Below are 23238 nucleotides of genomic sequence, written 5' to 3'. Positions count from 1 at the left end.
GATTTCCAGAAGGCATTTGACAAGGTGCTGCATAAATGGTTACTGCACAAGATAAAAGCTCACGGGGTTGGGGGTAATATATTAGCATGGATAGAGGATTGGCTAACTAACAGAAAGCAGAGAGTCAGGATAAATGGTTCATTCTCTGGTTGGCAACCAGTAACTAGTGGGGTGCCGCAGGGATCAGTGCTGGGACCCCAACTATTTACAATCTATATAAACAACTTGGAAGAAGGGACTGAGCGGAACGTAGTCAAGTTTGCTGACGATACAAAGGTGGGAGGAAAAACAATATGTGAGGAGAACACACAAAATCTGCAAAAGGACATAGACAGGCTAAGTGATTGGGCAAAAATTTGGCAGATGGAGTATATGTTGGAAAGTGTGAGGTCATGCACTTTGGCAGAAAAAAAATAAAAGAGCAAGTTATTATTTAAATGGCGAAAGATTGCAAAGTGCCGCAGTACAGCGGGACCTGAGGGTACTTGTGCATGAAACACAAAAGGATAGTATGCAGGTACAGCAAGTGATCAGGAAGGCCAAAGGTATCTTGGCCTTTATTGCAAAGGGGATGGAATATAAAAGCAGGAAAATCTTGCTACAGCTATATGCGGTATTGGTGAGGCCAGACCTGGAATACTGCATGCAGTTTTGGTTTCCATATTTACGAAAGGATATACTTGCTTTGGAGGCAGTTCAGAGAAGGTTCACTAGGTTGATCCCGGGGATGAGTGGGTTGACTTATGAGGAAAGGTTGAGTAGGTTGGGCCTCTACTCATTGGAATTCAGAAGAATGAGAGGTGATCTTATCAAAACGTATAAGATTATGAGGTGGCTTGACATGAGAGGATGCAGAGAGGATGTTTCCACTGATAGGGAGACTAGAACTAGGGGGCATAATCTTAGAATAAGGGGCCGCACATTTAAAACTGCGATGAGGAGAAATTTCTTCTGAGTTTTGTGGATCTGTGAAATTCACTGCCTCAGAGAGCTGTGGAAGCTGGGACATTGAATAAATTTAAGACAGAAATAGACAGTTTCTTAAACGATAAGGGGATAAGGGGTTACAGGGAGCAGGCGGGGAAGTGGAGCTGAGTCCATGATCAAATTAGCTATGATCTTATTAAATGGCGGAGCAGGCTGGAGCGGCCGTATGGCCTACTCCTGCTCCTAGTTCTTTTGTTCTTATCTCCCCCTGCCATAGAAATAGGGTCAGACCTACTTATTTGCTGTGGCAAGTTAATTAACAACAGCGTTACATTAGTTTGTTTAGCAGTGTGATGAGGCAGAACGAGCTGTCAACTTTATCCCACAACCATTAAAAATATAGTTATTTAATTAGGGAATAGAATGAAATGTAGGTACCCATGATGTGCAATTGATACTGAAGCGAGTAACTCGACACAATACTTGCTGTTCGGTTACATTAAGGAATAAAGTTATTTGTGTGTATTGACATAAAGGTACCTTTTGTTACTCAAACTATTGGGCACTATGTTTTGTGTTAGCTGAGTTCATTCACTTACTGCCACAGTGCCGGATATGCATCAAGTGTCAACTATTTACCAAACCTATCATCGTGAAAGTACTGTTTTTTATTTTTTGAGATACATTAAAACAACTTTAGTTGACATGCTTTGTGTACATATTTTGTGGGTTTGTACTTAAAGGGGAAATTATAAATAAATATACTGGAAAATGAATGCATTTTTGCTGTATGTTATTATAACAGGATACTTGAAGGAAATTATGGATAGAAATGGCTATCCAAATGGAGAGAATTCTTGGTAGATTTAGGATTTAGCTTACCTTTCACATGAACTCTGGTGTGGCTCCCTTTCCGAAGTGAAGTGCAGCAAAGTCTGGATCTGGAAAGGATATGCAGAAAATAGGAACAACGTCGTGGTTTAATTATTCTTTAATGTCATATTTTCCATTTTATTTTATGATTTCGGGTGAATATGATGGAGAAAACTCGCCAACCGTAACTGATGATGAGATGTTCCAGGTTCAGAGGGATTGGTGCTGCCTTATCACACAGTTACATAAGATTACATAGGATATATGGCACAGAAACAGTTCATTTGGCCCAATCAGTTTATGCTCTATTTGAGCCTCATCCTGTCTTTCCTTATCTTACTCTATCAGCTTAACCCTCTATTCCCTTCTCTCTCATACGCTTATCTAGCCTCCCCTTAATGCATCTATTCTATTTGCCTCAACTATTCCCTGTAATAGTGAGTTTCACATTCTTACCACCCTCTGAGTAAAAATGTTTTTGCTGAATTCCCTATTTGATTTCTTGGTTACTATCTATTATTGATGACCTCCTAGTTAATCTCATCCCCACAAGTGGAAAGACCATATCTACCCTTTATCAAAACCGTTAATAATTTTATCGACCTCTTAGGTCATCACTCAGCCTTTTTTCAAGCAAAAAGAGACCCAGCCTGCTCATCCTGTTATTTAAACTAAAATGTTTGCTTTGTTCATGGCTGCCTCACTGCTTCTTTGTTAGTCTGATCTCCTGCCACATTGGGCCCAAGTTTCGACCGACCCATAGAACAGCGCACCTCCGAGAGGTCCGCCAACTTTCTAGAACGAAAAGCGCGCCTAATATTTACCTTGGTATTCTCCACCATGATCAGGCCTGCTTTGGACTCGGCGCAGCGCAGCACAAGCTGTGGGGGGTAGAGCCAGGTCCCGCCGCTGAAAACAGTGCTGGGACGTCTGCACATGCACGCTAGAGTGCGCGTGCACGTGCAGTAGCTCCAGGCTGTCGAGGCCGCGTGGGAGGGGCCTGAAGCACGCTGCCCCTAGCCGAATGGGCTCAATGGGGCGGAGAAGATCGGACTGGACCACCCTCATCTTGAGCTTCAGCTCCCGCTCCGGCTCCTCCCCCCACCTTAGATTTAGGTACGCTCCTGCGCTCTTTCTCCACCCCACCGCCTTCAGGTCTGGTCCACTCCTCCCGTTTAGCCCTTCCCCCTCCCTCCACATCCTCGGCGGGGCCCTCCCGGCATTCTGCTGGGGGCGGGCCCCATCCGAAGTCTTCGGCCCGGCTTCCTCTCGTCAACCGGGTCCATTCAGCCTCCACCCCCCCCCCCATCCTCTCCTCTTTTTCCCCCCCCTCCTCTCCTCCCCCTCCTCCTCTCTTCTCCCCTCCCTCCCTCCTCTCCTCCCCCCTCCTATCTTCTCCCCACCCTCCCTCACTTCTCCCCTCCCTCCCTCTCCTCTCCTCTCCTCTCCTCTCCTCTCCTCTCCTCTCCTCTCCCCTCCCCTCCCCTCCCCTCCCCTCCCTCCCTCCCTCCCTCCCTCTCCCCCCCTCCTTTCCTCCCCCCCATCTTCCTTCCTCCCCTCCCTCGCTACTCTTCTCTCTTCCCCCCTTCCTCCTGCCACCCCTCGCTGTCAGAAACACTGACAGACAGAGAGAGAGACACAGAGAGACACTGACAGAGACAGAGAGAGAGACACTGGGGTGGCCCCGTCCCAGCAAACGTAATTTTTTATTTATTGATTTCTTTTATTATTTTTTTTAATTTTTTTATTAAAAAAATTTTTTTTGATTGATTTATTGATTTATTTATCATTTATTATTGATGATGGCGCTTTATTTGTAAAAGTGATGTGTTTCATGTTTGTAAAATTCTCTCCAGCGTGCCCCCGCCCCCCCCTCCAATCTCTCGTTCCCTACGCCTGATTTCTAAGTGTAAGCAAGGTTTTTCTGAGCATACAAAAATCTACACTTACTCCATTCTAAGTTAGTTTGGAGTAAGATTTCGCTGCCTAAACTTGCAAAAAAGGCGGAAATGGCCGGACATGTCCCCTATTGGAAAAAAAAAATCTGTTCTAAAATGAAACTGTTCTAACTCACTAAAACTGGAGCAAACTAAATGCCGAGAATTGCAATTTCTAAGATACTCCATTCAAAAATAATTGCTCCAAAAAAATAGGAGCAACTCAGGCCGAAACTTGACCCCACTATGTTGGCAGATTATTACACTGCGCAGATTTTTCTCTTTTATGATTTCTGAGCTTCAGTGTCTTTAATTGTTTTCAGTCAACCTCCTCAACTTTATTTTAAACTGTGGATTGAAAAACATTTCTTGAAATAATAATCCTTGCTGGTTTGGCAAGAAAAAGAGCAGTCATTTATTTTGAGTTCCCCTGATAGTTCAGTGGATTTACATAGTGACCAGTTGAGCTGTACAGACCAGAAAGATCCCAGGTTTGATCTACAGTTTTTTCTGCATCAGTTAGGGCAGCAACATGTGTGCTATAAATGTCCTTGGTACCTCTGGGTTAGGGAGGGGAAAATTATCAAAGTTCATGCACTCCTGATGGCCAACCAGTGACTCCACTTAGCAATGCATCAATACTGGTTGAGGACCATATTGGGCTCCAGATACCTCTTGCTGACAAACAACTTGCCAACAGCACCGCACCCACACATGAACAGCCACTTGGGAAAATGACTTGAGGGTGACCAGCATCAATGGAACCATAGTTCATCAAGGAGCTAATGCCTTCAGGAAACCTAGGGAGAAGACTGGCAAAAATTGTTTTGGTGAAATATTCGATAATTCTATTTTTAATGTCATTGTATTTATATCTACTTAATTTTTCCTCTAAGTTTTCAGCATTATCACCAAATTTAAGATCCACTATGACTGGTGCACAAAGTGGAGTCACAAGCCACAAATCTCCATCTCCAACTCTTGGTGGAGTGCCACCGCCGCCGCTACTTTCATTGACAGTGAGACCTGGGATGGCTCTTCCTCCACCTCCACCACCACCGCCACCACCACCACCACCACCACCAGCGACAGCGTTTAAGGGAGGACACTGGTCTTCAACTCCTCATATACTACCACACGGATTAAAACCTAAAAAAGAATTCAAACTAGATATTAATATGAAGAGAGTCAACTGGTGTAAGGTATGTGTTTTTGAAAAAGAAAATCTTCGATAGAAACTGTTTTATGAGCACTGATGAAACAATCTTTCTGGCATAATAATATGGTAGCACATATTTCTTTATCCATAAAATTTGAACAGATTGCTTTTTTCCTGTTTTCTGATGATAACATACTTACCATATGTGCATTCCTACTTAGATTCAGCTTTTCTTGCAATTTCCCAATTCTGACATTGGATACCATTGAGATAGTTGACTGTTGAAGTCATGGATCCCCATTATACATCCTTGTTGGTATCCTCAAACTTGTGTAGTCCATTTACTGTTAAATATAACTGATCACCACCAGAAAATTGGATTGCATAGTTCAATCAAAGGCTATACTAACTAGGATTTCAAATCATAGTAATGTAACATTTAGTTTATACATGAGATGATTATATCCATTCTTATCTACAACTTCAATTAAAAGACAGAAATCGATAGATTTTTGAAATCTAGGTGAATCAAGGGATATGGGGATCGGGTGGGAAAATGGAGTTGAGGTTGAAGATCAGCCCTGATATTGAATGGTGGAGCAGGCTCGAAAGCTTGTTTGGCCTACTACTGCTCCTAATTCTTATCTTCTTATGCACATATATTTGCCCAAATAAATAAAGAACGACGAGTTGTTTTTGATGCATCTTATTAGAAGAAAGAGTTCATAATAGAAGTACTTCTATTTTTATCTGGATGCGAGTATCATTGTTTAATTGTAGCTATCATACACAACTTTTTATCACATCGCTATGATGTTCCAAGCAAACTGATGAAGTCAAAGCGTGCAACATGTAATCGACTGTGTTTGCCAGGTGCAACATTTAATTTCATGAAATGGCAAACAGCTGTCGTTTTTGTTAGAAGTAACTTCACAGAATGTAGCAGATTGTAATAAATAAAGCTTGCATGCCTTTCTCTTTACATACTCATACATGTGTTGATAGTCAAAATTGTAAACTATTCAATTGCGAACATAAAATGTTCCTTGTACCCCCATTTATCATGTCACAGCAGCTTATGTATCATTTTTAATTTGGTTCATCCTTTTCCTGATGTGCTTTCTGTTATATTTATAATGTACATAAAGTGCAGTTCTCATCAAAACAAGAGGAAAACTACAGGTGAATAACCCATATAATATAGTCAAAGTTTTGCATATAGCAGGCACTTAATGTAAACGTTACACTTAGTGCCACATTTTGGTTACTGCCTTCGATTCAAAGTAATACATTAACAAATAGAATTGATTGGCTAGAAAATTTACGAATCAAAAGGGAGGAAAGCGGCTAGAAAAATCAGTGATACTGATGGTACATCGTGCGTTACAATGTCACTATTGTTGTAAAACCGCATATCTCTGACTCACCATGTGCAACAACAGAAGTGATCGGGTGATAATAGATTGAAAATCTTGTATATAGTTTGCACTTCCTGTGAGTCTCTAATACTTCAACCATGTTATTTTGTTGATATGCTCAAAGTGAAACAGCAGAAAATCAAAACTGATGATGTGGGGAAAATACGAATCAAAAGTGAGGAAAGCTGTTGGAAAATGACTTATGAGAAACTACTAAGGACTTTTGAAAGCAGCCAGTCCTGAATGATGATTCTGGAGAACCCACCAATGAAAACCAAAAAAGGATGACATAGAATGTACAGCACAGAAACAGACCATTCAGCCCAACCCATGCTGGTGTTTATGCTCCACTTGAGCCTCCTCCCATCCTTCCTCATCTAACTCTATCGGCATAATCCTCTGTTCCCTTCGACCTCATATGCTTATCTAGTTCCCCTTAAATGCATCTATACTGTTCGCCTCAACTACTGCCTGTGGTAGCGAGTTCCACATCGTCACCAGTCTCTGGTTGAAGAAGTTTTTTCTGAGTTCACGATTTGATTTCTTGATGACGATCTTATATTGATGGCTTCTTGTTTTGCTCTTCTCACAAGTGGAAACACCCTCTGTGTTATAATTTTATAGACCTCGATTAGGTCACCCTCAGCCTTTTCTTTTCAAGACAGAAGAGACGCAGTCTGCTCATCCTTTCCTGATGGGTAAAACCTCACAGTTCTAGTATCAGCCGTGTAAATCTTTTTTGCATCTTCTCCAGTGCCTTTATATCCTTTTTATAATATGACGACCAAAACTGTATACAATACTCTGTGTGGTCTAACTAAGGATTGATACAAGTTTAGCATAACTTGTCTACTTTTCAATTCTATCGCTCCAGAAATAAATCCTAATGCTTAGTTTGTTTTTGTTACGGCCTTATTGACCTGTGTCGCAACTTTTAGTGATTTGTGTATTTGTACTCCCAGATCCCTTTACTCCTCTAACTAATTTAGATTCTTATTTTCTGAGTAATATGTGACCTCTTTATTTTTCTTACCAAAATGTAATACCTCACAATTCATTTGCCAATCATATGTCAATTCTGCAAGTTTATTAATGTCATCTGTTGCAGTCTGACTGCAACAAACAGTTGTCATCTGACTACAATTACTTGCAGTCCTCCTCAGAGTTGACGATCCCCCTCAACTTGGTATTGTCCCCAAAATTAGAAATTGTGTTCTTGATTCCAAAGTCTAAATTGTTGATATAAATTGTGAACCATTAAAAGTGCTTTTGAGAAAAAAAATCATCACCATTTCTTTCTCCAATGCAACTTTCTAATGTCCAAAATAAGGTTTAAAACAAATTTTAAAAATATATATTTTACAATATGTGACATATAGTACCTATAAGGAAACCTGAGAATAGTTATTTTGGCTCACCAAATGTGGTATGTGTTTTTAAATAACATTAGGGGTATCCCTGGCGTTACAATACGTTTGAGGACAGGGAAAGACGTGAGGTGTGATGGTTTGGCAATAGAAGTACTTAGGCAGAGAATAAAATGAAAGAAGTGGGGGGACTATTTTTGGAATACTAATAAGATACAACAGCTGAAGCTGTGAGGACAGAGGTCATAAGAACATAAGAAATAGGAACGGGAGTAGGCCATTTGGCCCTTCGAGCATTCTCTGCCATTCAATAATACCATGGCTGATCTTCTATCTCAACTTCACTTTCCTGCACTATCCCTGTATCCCTTGAATCCCTTAATATCTAAAAATCTATCGATCTCTATCTTGAATATATAGGTGCAGCATCGAAGATCCGGACTCCAGGACGATTGGTAGCAGGGTTGTTCGGAATCGGAAAATGTTCCAGAGTCCGGACCAGTCGACGCTGCTGACCTCAGGGCCCCGCCGCTGCCCTTACCTCGGGGCCTCCATTGCTGGCCCGCCCGAACACCAGCTCGGCGGGGCCTCGCCCGAAGACCACCTCGGCGGGGCCCCGCCCGCCCGAACACCTCGGCAGGGCCTCGCCCGAACACCACCTCAGCAGGGCCTTGCCTACCTGAACATCTTCCGGGGCCCCGGCTAGCACGAACACCTCGGCGGGACCCACCCGTCTGCCCGAACATCCCCTTGGCGGGGCCCCGGCTGGCCCGGACACCCCCTCGGCGGGGTCCGTCGTCCAGACACCTGCTTGGTGGGGCCCCGGCTGGCCCGAACACCTCCTTGGAGGGGCCCTCACCCCCCCCCCCCCCCCCCCCCGGCTTTCTGACATTCTGAAATCCAGAAATACCTGAACCTGGGCTCGGGTGTTTCAGGATTTGTGATGTCAGAAACAGGTGTGAAAGTCCGGAAAAACACGAAGTTCGGAATGACCTCGGTCTTGAGCGTTTTGGATTTTAGTTGCTGTACCTGTACTAAATGACTGAGTCCCCACAGTCCTCTGGGGTAGAGAATCCCAAAGATTCACCACCCTCTGAGTGAAGACATTTTTCCTCATCTAAATCCTAAATGGCCGTCCTCTTATTCTATGACTCTGATCCCTAGTTCTAGATTCACCAGCCAAGGAAAACATTTTCCCTGCACTGACCCTGTAAGAATTTTATACGTTTCAATGAGATCACCTCTCATTCTTCTAAACTCTAGAGAATATAGGCCTGGTCTGCTCAAATTCTTCTCATAGGACAGTCCCCCATCCCAGAAATCAGTTTAGTGAACCTTTGTTGTACTCCCTCTGTGGCAAGTCTATTCTTCTTTAGGTTAGGAGACCAAAACTATACACAATACTCCAGGTGTGGTCTCACCAAGGCCAAATAGTTGCAGTAAGATCCTCTTTTAATAATTTATAATAAACATACAAATGAAATTTAAAAAAAATTAAAATCGGAGAGCTTAAAATTAATAAAAGAAAAATCACCAAGAAGAGGGAGAGACAATTAAAATCTGGAGAAGCAAATGGAAAAAAAGAACCGGAAAGGGAGGAGCATTGAGAGCTGGGTTGGCAAAATTAAAAAAGTGAAAAAGAAACTAAATAGGGGTGGGTGGGGTGCAAAGAGCTGGGACAGCAAATGGGAAATAAGGCAAAAAATTGGAGCTGGCAGCAAAGCAAGGGAGGGATGGGAACCAGACCACATATGGGGGTGCAGTCGTCTGGTGGTAATGTTACTGGACTTTTAATCCAGAGAATGCGAGTTAAAATCCCACCATGGCTGTTTGAGAATTTGAAATTGACTTTAAAAAATATCTAATTCTTCTCACTAAATCTGGTTCATGATTGTCCATAGGAAAGGAAACCTTCCATTCTTAGCTGGTCTGGCCTAAATGTGAATCAAGTCCCATACCAACGTGCTTGATTGTTAATTGCTATCTGAACTGGCCCAGCTAACAGTCAAGTTGTATCAGATCCCTACCAAAAATGGACTGCAGCAATTCAAGAAGAAAGCCCATCACCACTTTCATGGACAGAAAATGCCAGGGACACCCATGTCCCGCTAATCAATTTTAAAAAAGAACAAGATGGCAGAAGGCTGGCGAGGCTGCAGAACAGAGTAACAGCAACTTGGATTGAAGCTCGCAGTTGAAATGTTGCAGCGCGATGGGCGCACTGTCAGAATGGAATTTTTAATTATTTTCTAAACCGCAGTAGGGCTGAGCTCGGAACTGACGCAAAGTTGAGATGAGATTTCGGGGAAGAGAAACAAAAGTCACCCAAGGAGAGCTGGAAACCACAGCTGCAGTGGTGCCACCAGTGAGACCTATAGCATCTGCGATGCTTATGGTATCAAAACCTCCTTCCCCAGTAAGGACCTTCAGGTCTGCTATTTTATTTACAAGACTTCTAGCATTCATATATTTGACGAGGCATTCATTTTTCCCATTCCTGAGACTTGTTTGTTTGATTATTTTGACATTATTTCCTCTATGATTATATATACTCGACACACTTAATTATTTGTCAGTGTCTCCACTTGAACTGTAATCTACTAGCCCCAGCTTTGTATCATAACATCTACCGCTGTATTTTTTCTACATCATTTTCTAGATCAGCTCTGTTTGCCTCATCTCCTGTGTTATTCGGTTAAATATTTCTTCACTGCCTTATTTACCTTCTCTGCAAGTGTGTTGATACAGGTTGAACCTCCCTTATCCAGAATTCCCTTATCCAGAACCACCCCTCGTCCAGAACCATTTCCGACCACCAGGTGGCGCATGCGCAGAACTCCGACATGAACAAGTTGAAACATTGAAACATCGAAAATAAGTGCAGGAATAGGCCATTCGGCCCTATGAGCCTGCACCACCATTCAATAAGATCAAGGCTGATCATTCACTTCAGTACCCCTTTCCTGCTTTCTCTCCATACCCCTTGATCCTTTTAGCCATAAGGGCCATATCTAACTCCCTCTTGAATACATCCAATGAACTGGCATCAACGACTCTCTGTGGTAAAGAATTCCACAGGTTAACAACTCTCTGAGTGAAAAAGTTTCTCCTCATCTCAGTTTAAATAGCTTACCCTTTCTCCTTAGACTGTGTCCTCTGGTTCTGGACTTCCCCAACATCGGGAACATTCTTCCTGCATCTAACCTGTCCAGTCCCGTCAGAATTTTATATGTTTCTATGAGATCCCCTCTCATCCTTCTAAACTCCAGTGAATACAGGCCCAGTCGATCCAGTCTCTCCTCATATGTCAGTCCTGCCATCCCGTGAATCAGTCTGGTGAACCTTAGCTGCACTCCCTCAATAGCAAAAACGTTCTTCCTCAGATTAGGAGACCAAAACTGAACACACAATTCCAGGTGAGGCCTCACCAAGGCCCTATACAACTGCAGTAAGACCTCCCTGCTCCTATAATCAAATCCTCTAGCTATGAAGGCCAACATACCATTTGCCGGCTTCACCACCTGCTGTACCTGCATGCCAACTTTCAATGACTGTTGCACCATGACACCCAGGTCTTGTTGCACCTCCCCTTTTCCTAATCTGCCGCCATTCAGATAATATTCTGCCTTCGTGTTTTTGCCCCCAAAGTGGATAACCTCACATTTGTCCACATTATACTGCATCTACCATGCATTTTTCCTTTCATAAATCCATGCTGACTTGGACCGATCCTGTCACTGCTTTTCAAATGCGCTGCTATTTCATCTTTAATAACTGATTCCAACATTTTCCCTACTACTGATGTCAGGCTAACAGGTCTATAATTACCCATTTTCTCTCTCCCTCCTTTTTTAAAAAGTGGTGTTACATTAACTACCCTCCAGTCCATAGGAACTGATCCAGAGTCAATAGACTGTTGGAAAATGATCACCAATGCATCCACTATGTCTAGGGCCACTTCCTTAAGTACTCTAGGATGCAGACTATCATGCCCTGGGGATTTATCGGCCTTCAATTTCCCTTAACACAATTTCCCGCCTAATAAGGATTTCCTTCAGTTCCTCCTTCTCACGAGACCCTCGGCCCCCTAGTATTTCCAGAAGGTTATTTGTGTCTTTCTTCGTGAAGACAGAACCAAAGTATTTGTTCAACTGGACTGCCATTTCTTTGTTCTCCATTACAAATTCACCTGAATCTGACTGCAAGGGACCTACGTTTGTCTTCATTCATCTTTTTCTCTTCACATATCTATAGAAGCTTTTGCAGTCAGTTTTTATGTTCCTGGCAACCTTTCTCTCTCATACTCTATTTTCCCCCTCCTAATTAAGCCCTTTGTCCTCCTCTGAATTCTAAATTTCTCCCAGTTTGCTGCTTTTTCTGGCCAATTTATATGCCCCTTCCTTGGATTTAACACTATCCTTAATTTCCCTTGTTAGCCACGGTTGAGCCACCTTCCCCATTTTATTTTTACTCCAGATAGGGATATACAATTGTTGAAGTTCATCCATGTGATCTTTAAATGTTTTCCATTGCCTATCCACCGTCAACCCTTTAAGTATCATTTGCCAGTCTTTTCTAGCCAGTTCATGTCTCATACCATCGAAGTTACCTTTCCTTAAGTTCAGGACCCTAGTCTCTGAATTAGCTGTGTCACTCTCCATCTTAATAAAGAATTCTACCATATTATGGTCACTCTTCCCCAAGGGGCATTGCACAACAAGATTGCTAATTAGTCCTTTCTCATTTCACATCACCCAGTCTAGGATGGCCAGCCCTCTAGTTGGTTCTTCGACATATTGGTCTAGAAAACCATCTCTAATACACTCCAGGAAATCCTCCTCCACCATATTGCTACCAGTTTGGTTAGCCCAATCTATATGTAGATTAAAGTCGCCCATGATAACTGCTGTACCTTTATTGCACGCATCCCTAATTTCTTGTTTGATGCTGTCCCTAACCTCACTACTACTGTTTGGTGGTCTGTACGCAACTCCCACTAGCGTTTTCTGCCCTTTGGTATTCTGTAGCTCCACCCATACAGATTCCGCATCATCCAAGCTAATGTCCTTCCTTACTGTTGCGTTAATTTCCTCTTTAACCAGCAACACTACCCCACCTCCTTTTCCTTTCTGTCTATCCTTCCTGAATGTTGAATACCCCTGGATATTGAGTTCCTAGCCTTGGTCACCCTCGAGCTATGTCTCCGTGATGCCAATTATATCATATTTATTAATTGCTGCCTGTGCAGTTAATTCGTCCACCTTATTACGAATACTCCTCGCATTGAGGCACAGAGCCTTCAGGCTTGTCTTTTTAACACACTTTGCCCCTTTTGAATTTTGCTGTAATGTGGCCCTTTTTGATTTTTGTCTTGGGTTTCTCTGCCCTCCACTTTTACTTTTCTTCTTTCTATCTTTTGCTTCTGCCCCCATTCTACTTCCCTCTGTCTTCCTGCATAGGTTCCCATCCTCCTGCCATATTAGTTTAACCCCTCCCCAACAGCACTAGCAAACACTCCTCCTCGGACATTTGTTCTGGTCCTGCCCAGGTGCAGACCGTTCTGTTTGTACTGGTTCCACCTCCCCCAGAACCGGTTCCAATGTCACAGAAATTTGAATCCCTCCCTTCTGCACCACTCCTCAAGCCACGTATTCATCGAAGCTATCCTGCGATTCCTACTCTGACTAGCACGTGGCACTGGTAGCAATCCTGAGATTACTACTTTTGAGGTCCTACTTTTTAATTTAACTCCTAGCTCCCTAAATTCACCTTGTAGGACCTCATCCCGTTTTTGACCTTTATCGTTGGTACCTATATGCACCACGACAACTGGCTGTTCACCCTTCCCCTCCAAAATGTCCTGCAACCGCTCCGTGATATCCTTGACCCTTGCAACCAGCGAGGCAACATACCATCCTGGAGTCTCGATTGCGGCCGCAGAAATGTTTATCTATTCCCCTTACAATAGAATCCCCTACCACTATAGCTCTCCCACTTTCTTTTCTGCCCTCCTGTGCAGCAGAGCCACCCACGGTGCCATGGACTTGGCTGCTGCTGCCCTCCCCTGGTGAGTCATCCCCCCCCCAGCAGTACCCAAAACGGTGTATCTGTTTTGGAAGGGGATAACCGCAGGGGACCTCTGCACTACCTTCCTTCCACTGCTCTTGCTGTTGGTCACCCATCCCTTATCTGTCTGTATAACCCTTACCTGCGGTATGACCAACTCACTAAACGTGCTATTCACGGCATCCTCAGTATCGCGGACGATCCAGAGTGAATTCACCTGCAGCACCAGTGCCGCAATGCGGTCTGTGAGGAGATGCAGCAGGATATCCTTCCCGCACATGTAGTCGTCAGAGACACTGGAAGTATCCCTGAGTTCCCACATAGCACAGGAGGAGCATGACACGTGTCCGAGCTCTCCTGCTATGACTTAACCCCTAGATTAACTTAATTTGGCAACAACAATGATAAAGCTTACCTACCGATAAAAGAAAGGAAAAGTAAAGAAAAACTATTCACCAATCACTTACCCCCTTGACTGTGACATCACCTTTCGATTTCTTTCTACTTCTTGGTTTACCTTCTGCCCCTGCACCAGCACCAGCTAACCTCCTCGATACTGCCCGAACTCCGGACTCCCGTTGGGCCTTTTATAGGCCTCCTCAATGCTGCCCAAACTCCCGACTGCCACTGATCCCAGGGCTCACGCTGGGTCTTTTATCGACCTCCTCGAGCCTGTCTGAACTCCCGACTGCCGCCGATCCCTGGACTCTCCTGCTGGACCTTTTTATAGGTCTCCTCAACGCTGCCCGAACGCCCGACTGCTGAAGTCCTTCCTTGCTGCCGACTCCTGCAATCGCTGGCCTGACCCCGCGATCTAACGCCATCCCCCCATTATCTCTCTGCCGCACTCCCAGCCCCAAACCAGCCAGCCAGCCCCGATATCCCCTTGCTCAGTACCTGTACCACCTCTCGCCCAGAAAAATCCTTTATCCAGCACAGGCAAGGTCCCGAGCGTTCCAGATAATGGAGCTTCAACCTGTATTGGTTAAATTCAGGTAAAGCCTGTCTCATCGATACAGCTTCCCCCTGCTCCAGAATTTGTCCCAGTGTTTGAGGAACCTGAAACCATTTTTCTAGCTGCACATTGACACATCAAATATGCTCCTCCCAACTTGTCTCGCATGTGGTACCAGAAATAATTTTGAGTGTAATAGCCTGAGATTTGCATTTCAATTTAGAACTTAAATCTTCAAATTTAGACTTCCATCCTTTTCTTTCCATTTTTCTCGTTTTTTTGTAGACCATAGCTTCTGGCTGGTTTACTTCACTTTTTACAACTTGCTCCATTATGTCTCTTACCCTGGCATCTGGGAGGATTTCGGACTTAGCGTCAGGTTTCAAACAGGCGGTCCATCTCCTTTTTTATAGAATTCTCCTCAACTTCCAATTCTCATGAATATAAGAACATAAGAAATTTGAGTTGGAGTCGGCCATACAGCCACTTGAGCCTGCTCTACCATTCAATAAGATCATGACTGATCTTCGACCTCAACTCCATTTTCCCATATGATCCCCATATCCCTTGATTCCTTCAGAGTCCAAAAATGGATCCATCTCAGCCTTGAGTACACTCAACGACAATGTTTTCCTTAATTTTTTGGGTACACCGCCCCATTAATGTAGTGAAACTTCGTTACGGCAAGTATATCCTTCCTCAGGTACGGAGACCATAACCAAATATCGTACTCCAGGTATAGCCTCACCAAAGCCATATACAATTGCAGTAAAGACTTCCTTACTCTTGTACTCCAACCCTCCAACCCCCTTGCAATGAAGGCCAGCAGGCCATTTGCCTTCCTAATTGCTTGCTGAACCTGCATGTTAACGTTCTGTGTTCCGTGTACAAGAACACCAAAATTCTTATGAATCCCAACATTTTATAGTTTCTTACCATTTAAAAAAACTGTTTTTTCTTTTCTTCCTACCAAAGTGAATAACTTCACATTTCCCCACATTATACTCCATTTGCCACCTCTTGCCCACTCACTTAACCTGTCTCTATCCCTCTGCAGACTCCTCCCAGCTTACTTTCCCACCGAGCTTTGTATTGTCAGCAAACGTGGATACATTGCACTTATTGTTTATTTGTTCCTGGAATGTGGGCATTGCTGGCAAGTCCAGCATTTATTGCCCATCCCTAATTGCATTTGAGAAGGTCGTGTTGAGCTGCCTTGTTGAATCGCTGCTGTCCCTGTGGTGAAGGTACTCCCATAGTTGTTGGGGAGGGAGTTTCAGGATTTTGACCCAGTAATGACTAAGGAATGGCAATACATTTCCAAGTCAGGATGATGTGTGACTTGCATCATTATGATGCATCCTTTGCATCATTATTTCTTTGTATTTGTGGGGTGGCCATGCTGTGGAATTTGTATTCCAGAAACTTTACCTGTTCACTTATGTTGTGGCACGAAAAGGATAGAATTTATATTTATTTTGTAAACCGCAGTTGGGTTAAGCAAGACATTGGCAAACAGTTAAGGTGAGACTTAGGGGAAGAGAATCAAAGGCTCACTCAGTCTCACTGGCAAACTCCTGTTCAGACCAAACTCAGGTCCTTACTTTTTCTCAGGAAAAATCACTAAGAGTCACATTCAGTTGGCCTCTCAAAGCTACAGAAAGAGCACCTATAGACAACATATATTTTTGGTCAGAAATTGGGTTTTGTATATTTTCGTAGCAGATATATGTATTTGAAGCAACAATACAATGAAGTCTCTGGTCAGAATTTGATGCTTCTATACATTTTATTTTTGTTTTCATGGGGGTTTTTTGCTGCTTGAATGTTTCATTTTGATTTTCCAGATTAAAACAAAGCCTCAAAACTCTTTAAATGTAATCCATAGTATTTAGTTAAATCCACTTCAGAACAAGCCAATGAACTGTTGCTTTTTTTTAATAAGATTTATGATAAAGGTCAAGACGATAAAAAAATGTTGTATTAGAAGAAAGGTGATTAACTGAGGAACTTGATTTTCTAATCTATGTGTCTGACAGCCACTTATAATTTGATAATGGTAGGTAGCCAGTGGGTGACACACTTATATTTTATTTGTAGATATTGAAGAATTAAACTTCGGCTTCAAATAAAAGTCCAATACTAATTTCATAGCATTTTTTCTGTTTATAATTTATTATTGAATAGTTCCGTGCCAATAGTAAATTTTTTGATTAGGAACGTGTGAAATAATCAGTCCTTGAAAACCATTGATTGCAATAAATAGAAAAGTAGTAGGAAGTTCCTCATAGAAGCAACCTATATCAAGCAAGCATTCACTTATTGTTATACAGTAACACCATTCAAAGTGGATTGACTGGAAGACTGAGTAACATAATTCTGCGACCTGGGTTTAAAGCTAGGTCAGGCTGATTAGTTTCTGATCTCCTTTCTATGCTGGCTTAGTTTTCTTTTTAGACTCAAACCAGTTCTAAGTGATCATGGACCCACAGAAAGAACTACCCAAATTTGATATTAAATTGCGAATCTCACTTAGTCAATGTGGATGACTGGTAAACGTACTGGAAACAGGCATTTACATTTAGGAGTGATTGTGGTTGGGGCAGAGGAGAGAAACCTTTAGTCTGCCACTGGTTGTATTTGATGCTCTCACTGAAATGAGAAAATATTCCATTTCTAAACCAACACCTCTTGCTTTGATGAGCACAAGAAGAATCACAATTGTTTTTAAATACATTTACTGATTCTGATCAATCGGACAGTGTGATTTAATGAAAGAAAGGGCACTTAGATGTTGTTAATGCCATGAACCCCTGACAGTTGTCCATGCTCAGTACACAGGACATCCAAAGACAAATATATCTAATTTTGCAAGTGTGGCAGCAGGGAACTCCCAGTTTTTGTTGAGCTTCCTCATCTCACTCTGGTTACTGAAGCCTCCGGACATGTTTCACTAAATTTGCTGCTGATTAAATGCATCAGTGGCCTGGCATCTTAATCAGAATCCATGGACATTTGAGACATCATAATGTTAGCCATTATAATATAAAGCATTTCAAGTGTATGTTTAATGCAAATTTATAAAACTGATAGTACTTTTCTGATCTATCTTGGAGAGGATTGATTACATTGCAGAGATGGTCTGGTAGCTGCTTTGGGAGCTGCAGATTCGGGCCACTGTGTGTCTGGAAAGGCCCTTTCTCGGCTTCCTGCGCTGCATTGGAGTGGCACAACAATGTTCTGAGCTCACGGGTCTTTATCAGAGCTGATGCCACTGATGTGTGCTTACAGACGCCGCTCGCCGGCCCCCTCCCCCTCCTATGAATGACTCCGTCCCCGCAATTTGGGGCTAGGTCTGTAGCGGAAAGGGAAGGAAAAAAATGGCAATGTGGAGCAGGCTACAGTGCCTCCCCACTTCCCACAACATTCAGCACAATCAGGAGAATAAAAGCAGAAAAAGAATGTTACTGAAATTTATTACATCAATGTACATCAAACATCAGATAATTTTCCTCAGTCCTCACCAAAGTGCTTCCCCTTTGTGCCTGTGTGTGCTCCTAAACTGATGATGAACTTTTAGGTATCACCATAGTCATTGCAGTGGCTGCTCTTTGTGTATCTGTGTATTTTATAGGACTAGGGCGGTTGTTGTGTCCAGCAGCCACTGTCCTGAGAAGGACCAGCTGAAGACTGAGCAGTAAAAATTGAATCAGGATCAATTTCGGGGACCAACATCCAGTGCCTCAACGAAACCTGACTCTATATTGGATTGGGCCATTTTTTCAGGTGGCCACCTAAAAAAGGTGTTAGGCCGTTGCATATTCTAATCCTGTGCATTCCTGTCTGCCAAGCCACTGGGCTAGGTACATTTGCTGAAGGGCCCATGCCTGCATTATGGTCTGAGTTCGTTTCTTGAGCTTCCTATCTTGTTCTTATTGCTTTCAAGTGGACCTCCATCTTGCTAAAGTTTCATGCTCTCTTTCCTGCAGGTCTTCTGACTGCCATCACCGCTCACCTCCTCTTCTATTTTGCTTCTGCTGTCACTTCCCTTTTTAGCTTTTTTTAAATGTAAAGTGATTATTTGGCAGATCTGCGTACTTATATTTCGACTACTTTTTCTAATTCCCATTTCCAAAAATGTTAATTCTGTTTTTTTTTTAGGGTTGCTTGCATTTCTAATTTTAAACAGATGTGTTAAATGCTCAGAACATGGCAAGCATCTATTTGGTATAATAATTTACAATTATTTCCTTCAGTGGGTTCTACAATAGGATTAGAAATGAGCAAATGATTAGCAAAAGCAAAAATAAATGTAATGTGGCGAAGAAAAATGTGCAGCTGTTTGACACAAAGACAAAACAGTGTTATGTGATTCATGGAACAGCCTTTCATTGCCACTCGATGTGACTGGCATATTAAGAACTGCAAGTTCCACTGTTAGCAGAACATAAGTAATCCATCTGAGTTGAAATTAACTGGTAGTGGCAATGGGCCCAAGTTTCCACATGATTTGCGCCTGATTTTTAGGAGCAACTGGTGGAGAATGGACTATCTTAGAAATCGCAATTCTCCACATTTTTTTTTCTGCAGTTCTAGTCAGTTAGAACAGTTTCACTTTGGAACAGAATTTTTTCTTCAAAAGGGGGCGTGTCCGGCCACTGACGCCTGATTTCAAAGTTTCCACAGTAAAAACGTACTCCAAACGAACTTAGAATGGAGCAAGTGAAGATTTTTGTAGAACTGAAAAAACCTTGTCTACACATTAAAAAATCAGGCGTCCAGAACGAGGTGGGGGGGGGGGAAGGGAAGTCATTAAATTCTATAATAAATCCTTATTTATACTTATACAAATATTATACAAATGAATCCAACCTGAATAAACATTTATAAGCAAAGAAAAAATTAAATAAACCATCTTCCTACCTGTGTGAAAGTGCTTCAGCCAGGGAGAATGCTGCAGGAAGCCTCAAGTTGAGGCAGCCATTCGTTCCTGCGGGGGGGGGAAGCCGTTCGTTCCTGCGGGGGGGGGGGGGGGGAAGGAGGAGGCAGCCGTTCGTTCCCGCGGGGGGGGGGGGGGTGAGGAAGCCGTTCGTTTCCGCGGGGGGGGGGAGGGAGGGAGGAGGCAGCCGTTCATTCCCACGGGGGGGAGGAAGCCGTTCCCGACGGCGGGGCGGGGAGGGAAACGGCTGCCTCAACTTTCTGAGGCTTCCTGCAGCCTTCTCACTGCTGCAAGAAGCCTCAGTGCTGATGTGCTGATGGCAATGTGCTTTTATTAAAAAATGATCAAAAATTAAACAGCTACAAAGAACTACAAAAATGGCCGAGTGCCAATGTTTCCTTCACACTACGCGTGCGCGAACGCTCCAACGCGCACGCGCAGGGTTGCCGGCAGGAAAAAAACTAATTTAAATGGTACCCGTCCCCTCCCACTTACAAAATCGGCGCGAATGGTATGCTCCGCCCCCTGGGCGCTGCGCCAAGCAGACATGGAGCTGCAGGGCGCTCCAGAATCATGCGTTTTTTTTCCGGCGCCGCTTTCGGCGCGAAAAACGGGCGCCCAGCTCGGAGGGGCGCCCGTTTTTTATCGTGTGGAAACTTGGGGCCTAAGTGTCTTCAATTGTCACTAATAAATGTGCATCTGAGTGACTGTTCAACTTAGAAGCTACAGTTGCACTCATTCGGCCGATATTATACATAAAAACACTAAATATAAAAACATAATAAGCCAACCCTCCCATATTATACATTATATTGCACTTTATATAAAAGTATACAAACAAGTGTAAACTTTGATACAGCAAGGTCAGTTAGATGGTTCTTGCCAAAAGTATGTTTACCTTTCTATCAACAGAGGGGGCAGCAGTTAGTTCCATACTGACATACTTGTGTACTCTGTCTTACCCAAAATTTTAATGGTTAATCGTAAATGTATGAAATGAAAAATTACCCTCCAATCCATAAAAGACAGCCATCAGTATTGTTAAAATATATTGAAAATATAGCAATGTAGCATTGCACGCTTTTCCATCAGTCAGTTGATTCCCTTTTGTAACCACGATTGGGGCTCAGGGTTTAGTGCGACAAGATTCTTAAAATCAAGTAGAATATAAGATTGTATTAGATCAAATTTGAAAAGTGTTGCAACTTCTAAATAGCGACTGAAATATTATTACGCAAATTTCATCATCTCAGTTTCAAAGAATCAAATGATTTAATCAAAAATCGAAGACATCATAACCAGATCTTTTAATGGTAATATTTTGATTTGTTATTTGTTCTCACAGATCAGACCACTTGAAATGCCCGAGAACTGTTTCTGGATAAAAGCAAATGAGGACAAATATGAAAACCCTGACCTATTTGCTCGGATTGGTTTTAATCTTTGGTGCGCAAAAACGAGGTACCATGTTGATTTTGACATTCTGCAAATGCACAAGCAAGAGATATAATCACAACTTGTTTTGAATAGTTTTTGTCTGATTTTATTTATGCTATCTAGCCGTCGGATTCTCTCAGTGTTGTGTATATTTTTGAATTTTTCAAAAGAATAGGTATATGGGGCCCAAGTTTCCACAAGAAAAAAAACGGGCGCCCCTCCGAGCTAGGCGCCCGTTTTTCGCGCCTAAAATGGCGCCTAAAAAAATCCTCGGTATTCTGCACCATTTACAGGTCCTCTGGCCCTTGGCGCAGTCAGCACGAGCTGGTGGGGGGGCGGAGCCAGGTCCCGGCGCTGAAAACAGTGCCGGGACCTCTGCACATGCGCGCTACAGTCGGCACGCAAGTGCAGTAGCTCCAGGCGCCGAACTGTGTGGGAGGGGCCCGAAGCACGCAGCCCCTAGCCCTGGCCCAATGGCCTCACTGGGGCTCCTCCCACGGCCAGCTCCTGCTCCCCGCCTGACCAGACCCGACACTCGCTCCACCCCCCGCCCGCCGACCAGACCCGACCCGACACCCGCTCCCCCCCCCCCCCGACCCGACACCCGCTCCCCACCCCCGCCCCGACCCGAGACCCGATACCCGCTCCCCCGCCCCGAGACCCGACACCCGCTCCCCCCCCCCGCACCGACCGACACCCGCTCCCCCCCCCCCCCCCCGACTGACCCGACCCGCGCTCCTGTTTCCCCAACCCGACGCACCCCCCCCTCTCTCTCTCTCCCTCTCTCTCTCTCTCTCTCTCTCTCTCTCTCTCTCTCTCTCTCTCTCTCTCTCTCTCTCTCTCTCTCTCTCTCTCTCTCTCTCTCCCCTCCCTCCCTCTCTCCCTCCCTCCCCTCTCTCTCTCTCTCTCTCTCTCTCTCCTCTCTCTCTCTCTCTCTCTCTCTCTCTCTCTCTCTCTCTCTCTCTCTCTCTCTCTCCCTCCCTCCCTCCCCCCCCTCTCTCTCTCCCTCCATCCCCTCTCTCTCTCTCTCTCCCTCCTCTCTCTCTCTCTCTCTCTCTCTCTCTCTCTCCCTCTCTCCCTCTCTCCCCCCCCTCCCTCTCTCTCTCTCTCTCTCTCCCTACCTCCCCCCCTCTCTCTCTCTCTCCCCTCCCCCCCCTCTCTCTCTCTCTCTCTCTCTCTCTCTCCTTCCTCCCCTCCCCTCCCCCCCTCTCTCCCTCCCCCCCTCTCTCCCTCCCTCCCTCTCTCTCTCTCTCTTCCCCCTCCCGCTCAGCGGCACGAACGGCTGCAGAATTCTCCCTGGCTGAAGCACTTTCACACAGGTAGGAAGATGGTTTATTTAATCTTTTCGTGGCTTATAAATGTTTATTCAGGTTGGATTTATTTGTATATTTGTAGAAGTATAAATAAGGATTTATTGTCGAATTTAATGAGTTCCCTTCCCCCCCCCCTCCCCCCCCCACCTCGTTCTGGACGCCTAATTTGTAACCTGCGCCTGATTTTTTAATGTGTAGAACAGGTTTTTTCAGTTCTACAAAAATCTTCACTGGCTCCATTCTACTTTAGTTTGGAGTACATTTTCACTGTGGAAACTTTCAAATCAGGCGTCAGTGGCCGGACAGGCCCCCTTTTGAAGAAAAAATTCTGTTCTAAACTAGAACTGTTCTACCTGACTAGAACTGCAGAAAAAAAAATGTGGAGAATTGCGATTTCTAAAATAGTCCGTTCTCCACCAGTTGCTCCTAAAAATCAGGCGCGAATCATGTGGAAACATGGGCCCATGTATTCTACAAGATAATCTCAGTGCAGATAGGGCACAAGATGTACTAGTGTTTCAAATTGAGTGAAAATTGCTACTTGAGGTGAAGTATCATATCATTATCATATTATACATAGCTTCAAATTGTTGTCTTTTTTCAGTTATATATTTTGCCTTCATGCACAATAATTTAAGAAAGTGATCAATACGTATTTCAGATGGTTCTAAATATTTTGAATGTGTTATTTATATAGCTGAAACATTTTTTTAATTTTAAATATTTCATTACTTCCATCTTTAAATTATAGTTATTAGATTTATGCACATGGGAAGAGAAGTTTATTTGTAAGATTTGGGATATGTACACAAGAAGAAATTCATAAGGAAGCATATTTGTAGTGCAG

At 43.5% G+C, this 23238-nt stretch overlaps 1 protein-coding gene across 1 annotated transcript in view; it reads left to right on the top strand.

Moving 5' to 3' along the window:
* LOC139275018 (protein diaphanous homolog 3-like) overlaps positions 1-23238 on the top strand; it is a 1005387-nt gene that overhangs the window by 399614 nt on the left and 582535 nt on the right. The window contains 3 exon segments of the mRNA XM_070891880.1: positions 4634-4939; positions 20987-21079; positions 21081-21102. Coding sequence (XP_070747981.1) covers positions 4634-4939; positions 20987-21079; positions 21081-21102 — 421 coding nt within the window.

The sequence above is a fragment of the Pristiophorus japonicus genome, chromosome 10, assembly GCF_044704955.1.
Source record: "Pristiophorus japonicus isolate sPriJap1 chromosome 10, sPriJap1.hap1, whole genome shotgun sequence".
Lineage (NCBI taxonomy): Eukaryota > Metazoa > Chordata > Chondrichthyes > Pristiophoridae > Pristiophorus > Pristiophorus japonicus.
Note: the sequence above shows the minus strand (reverse complement) of the source record. Positions and strands in the feature narration are given on the sequence as shown.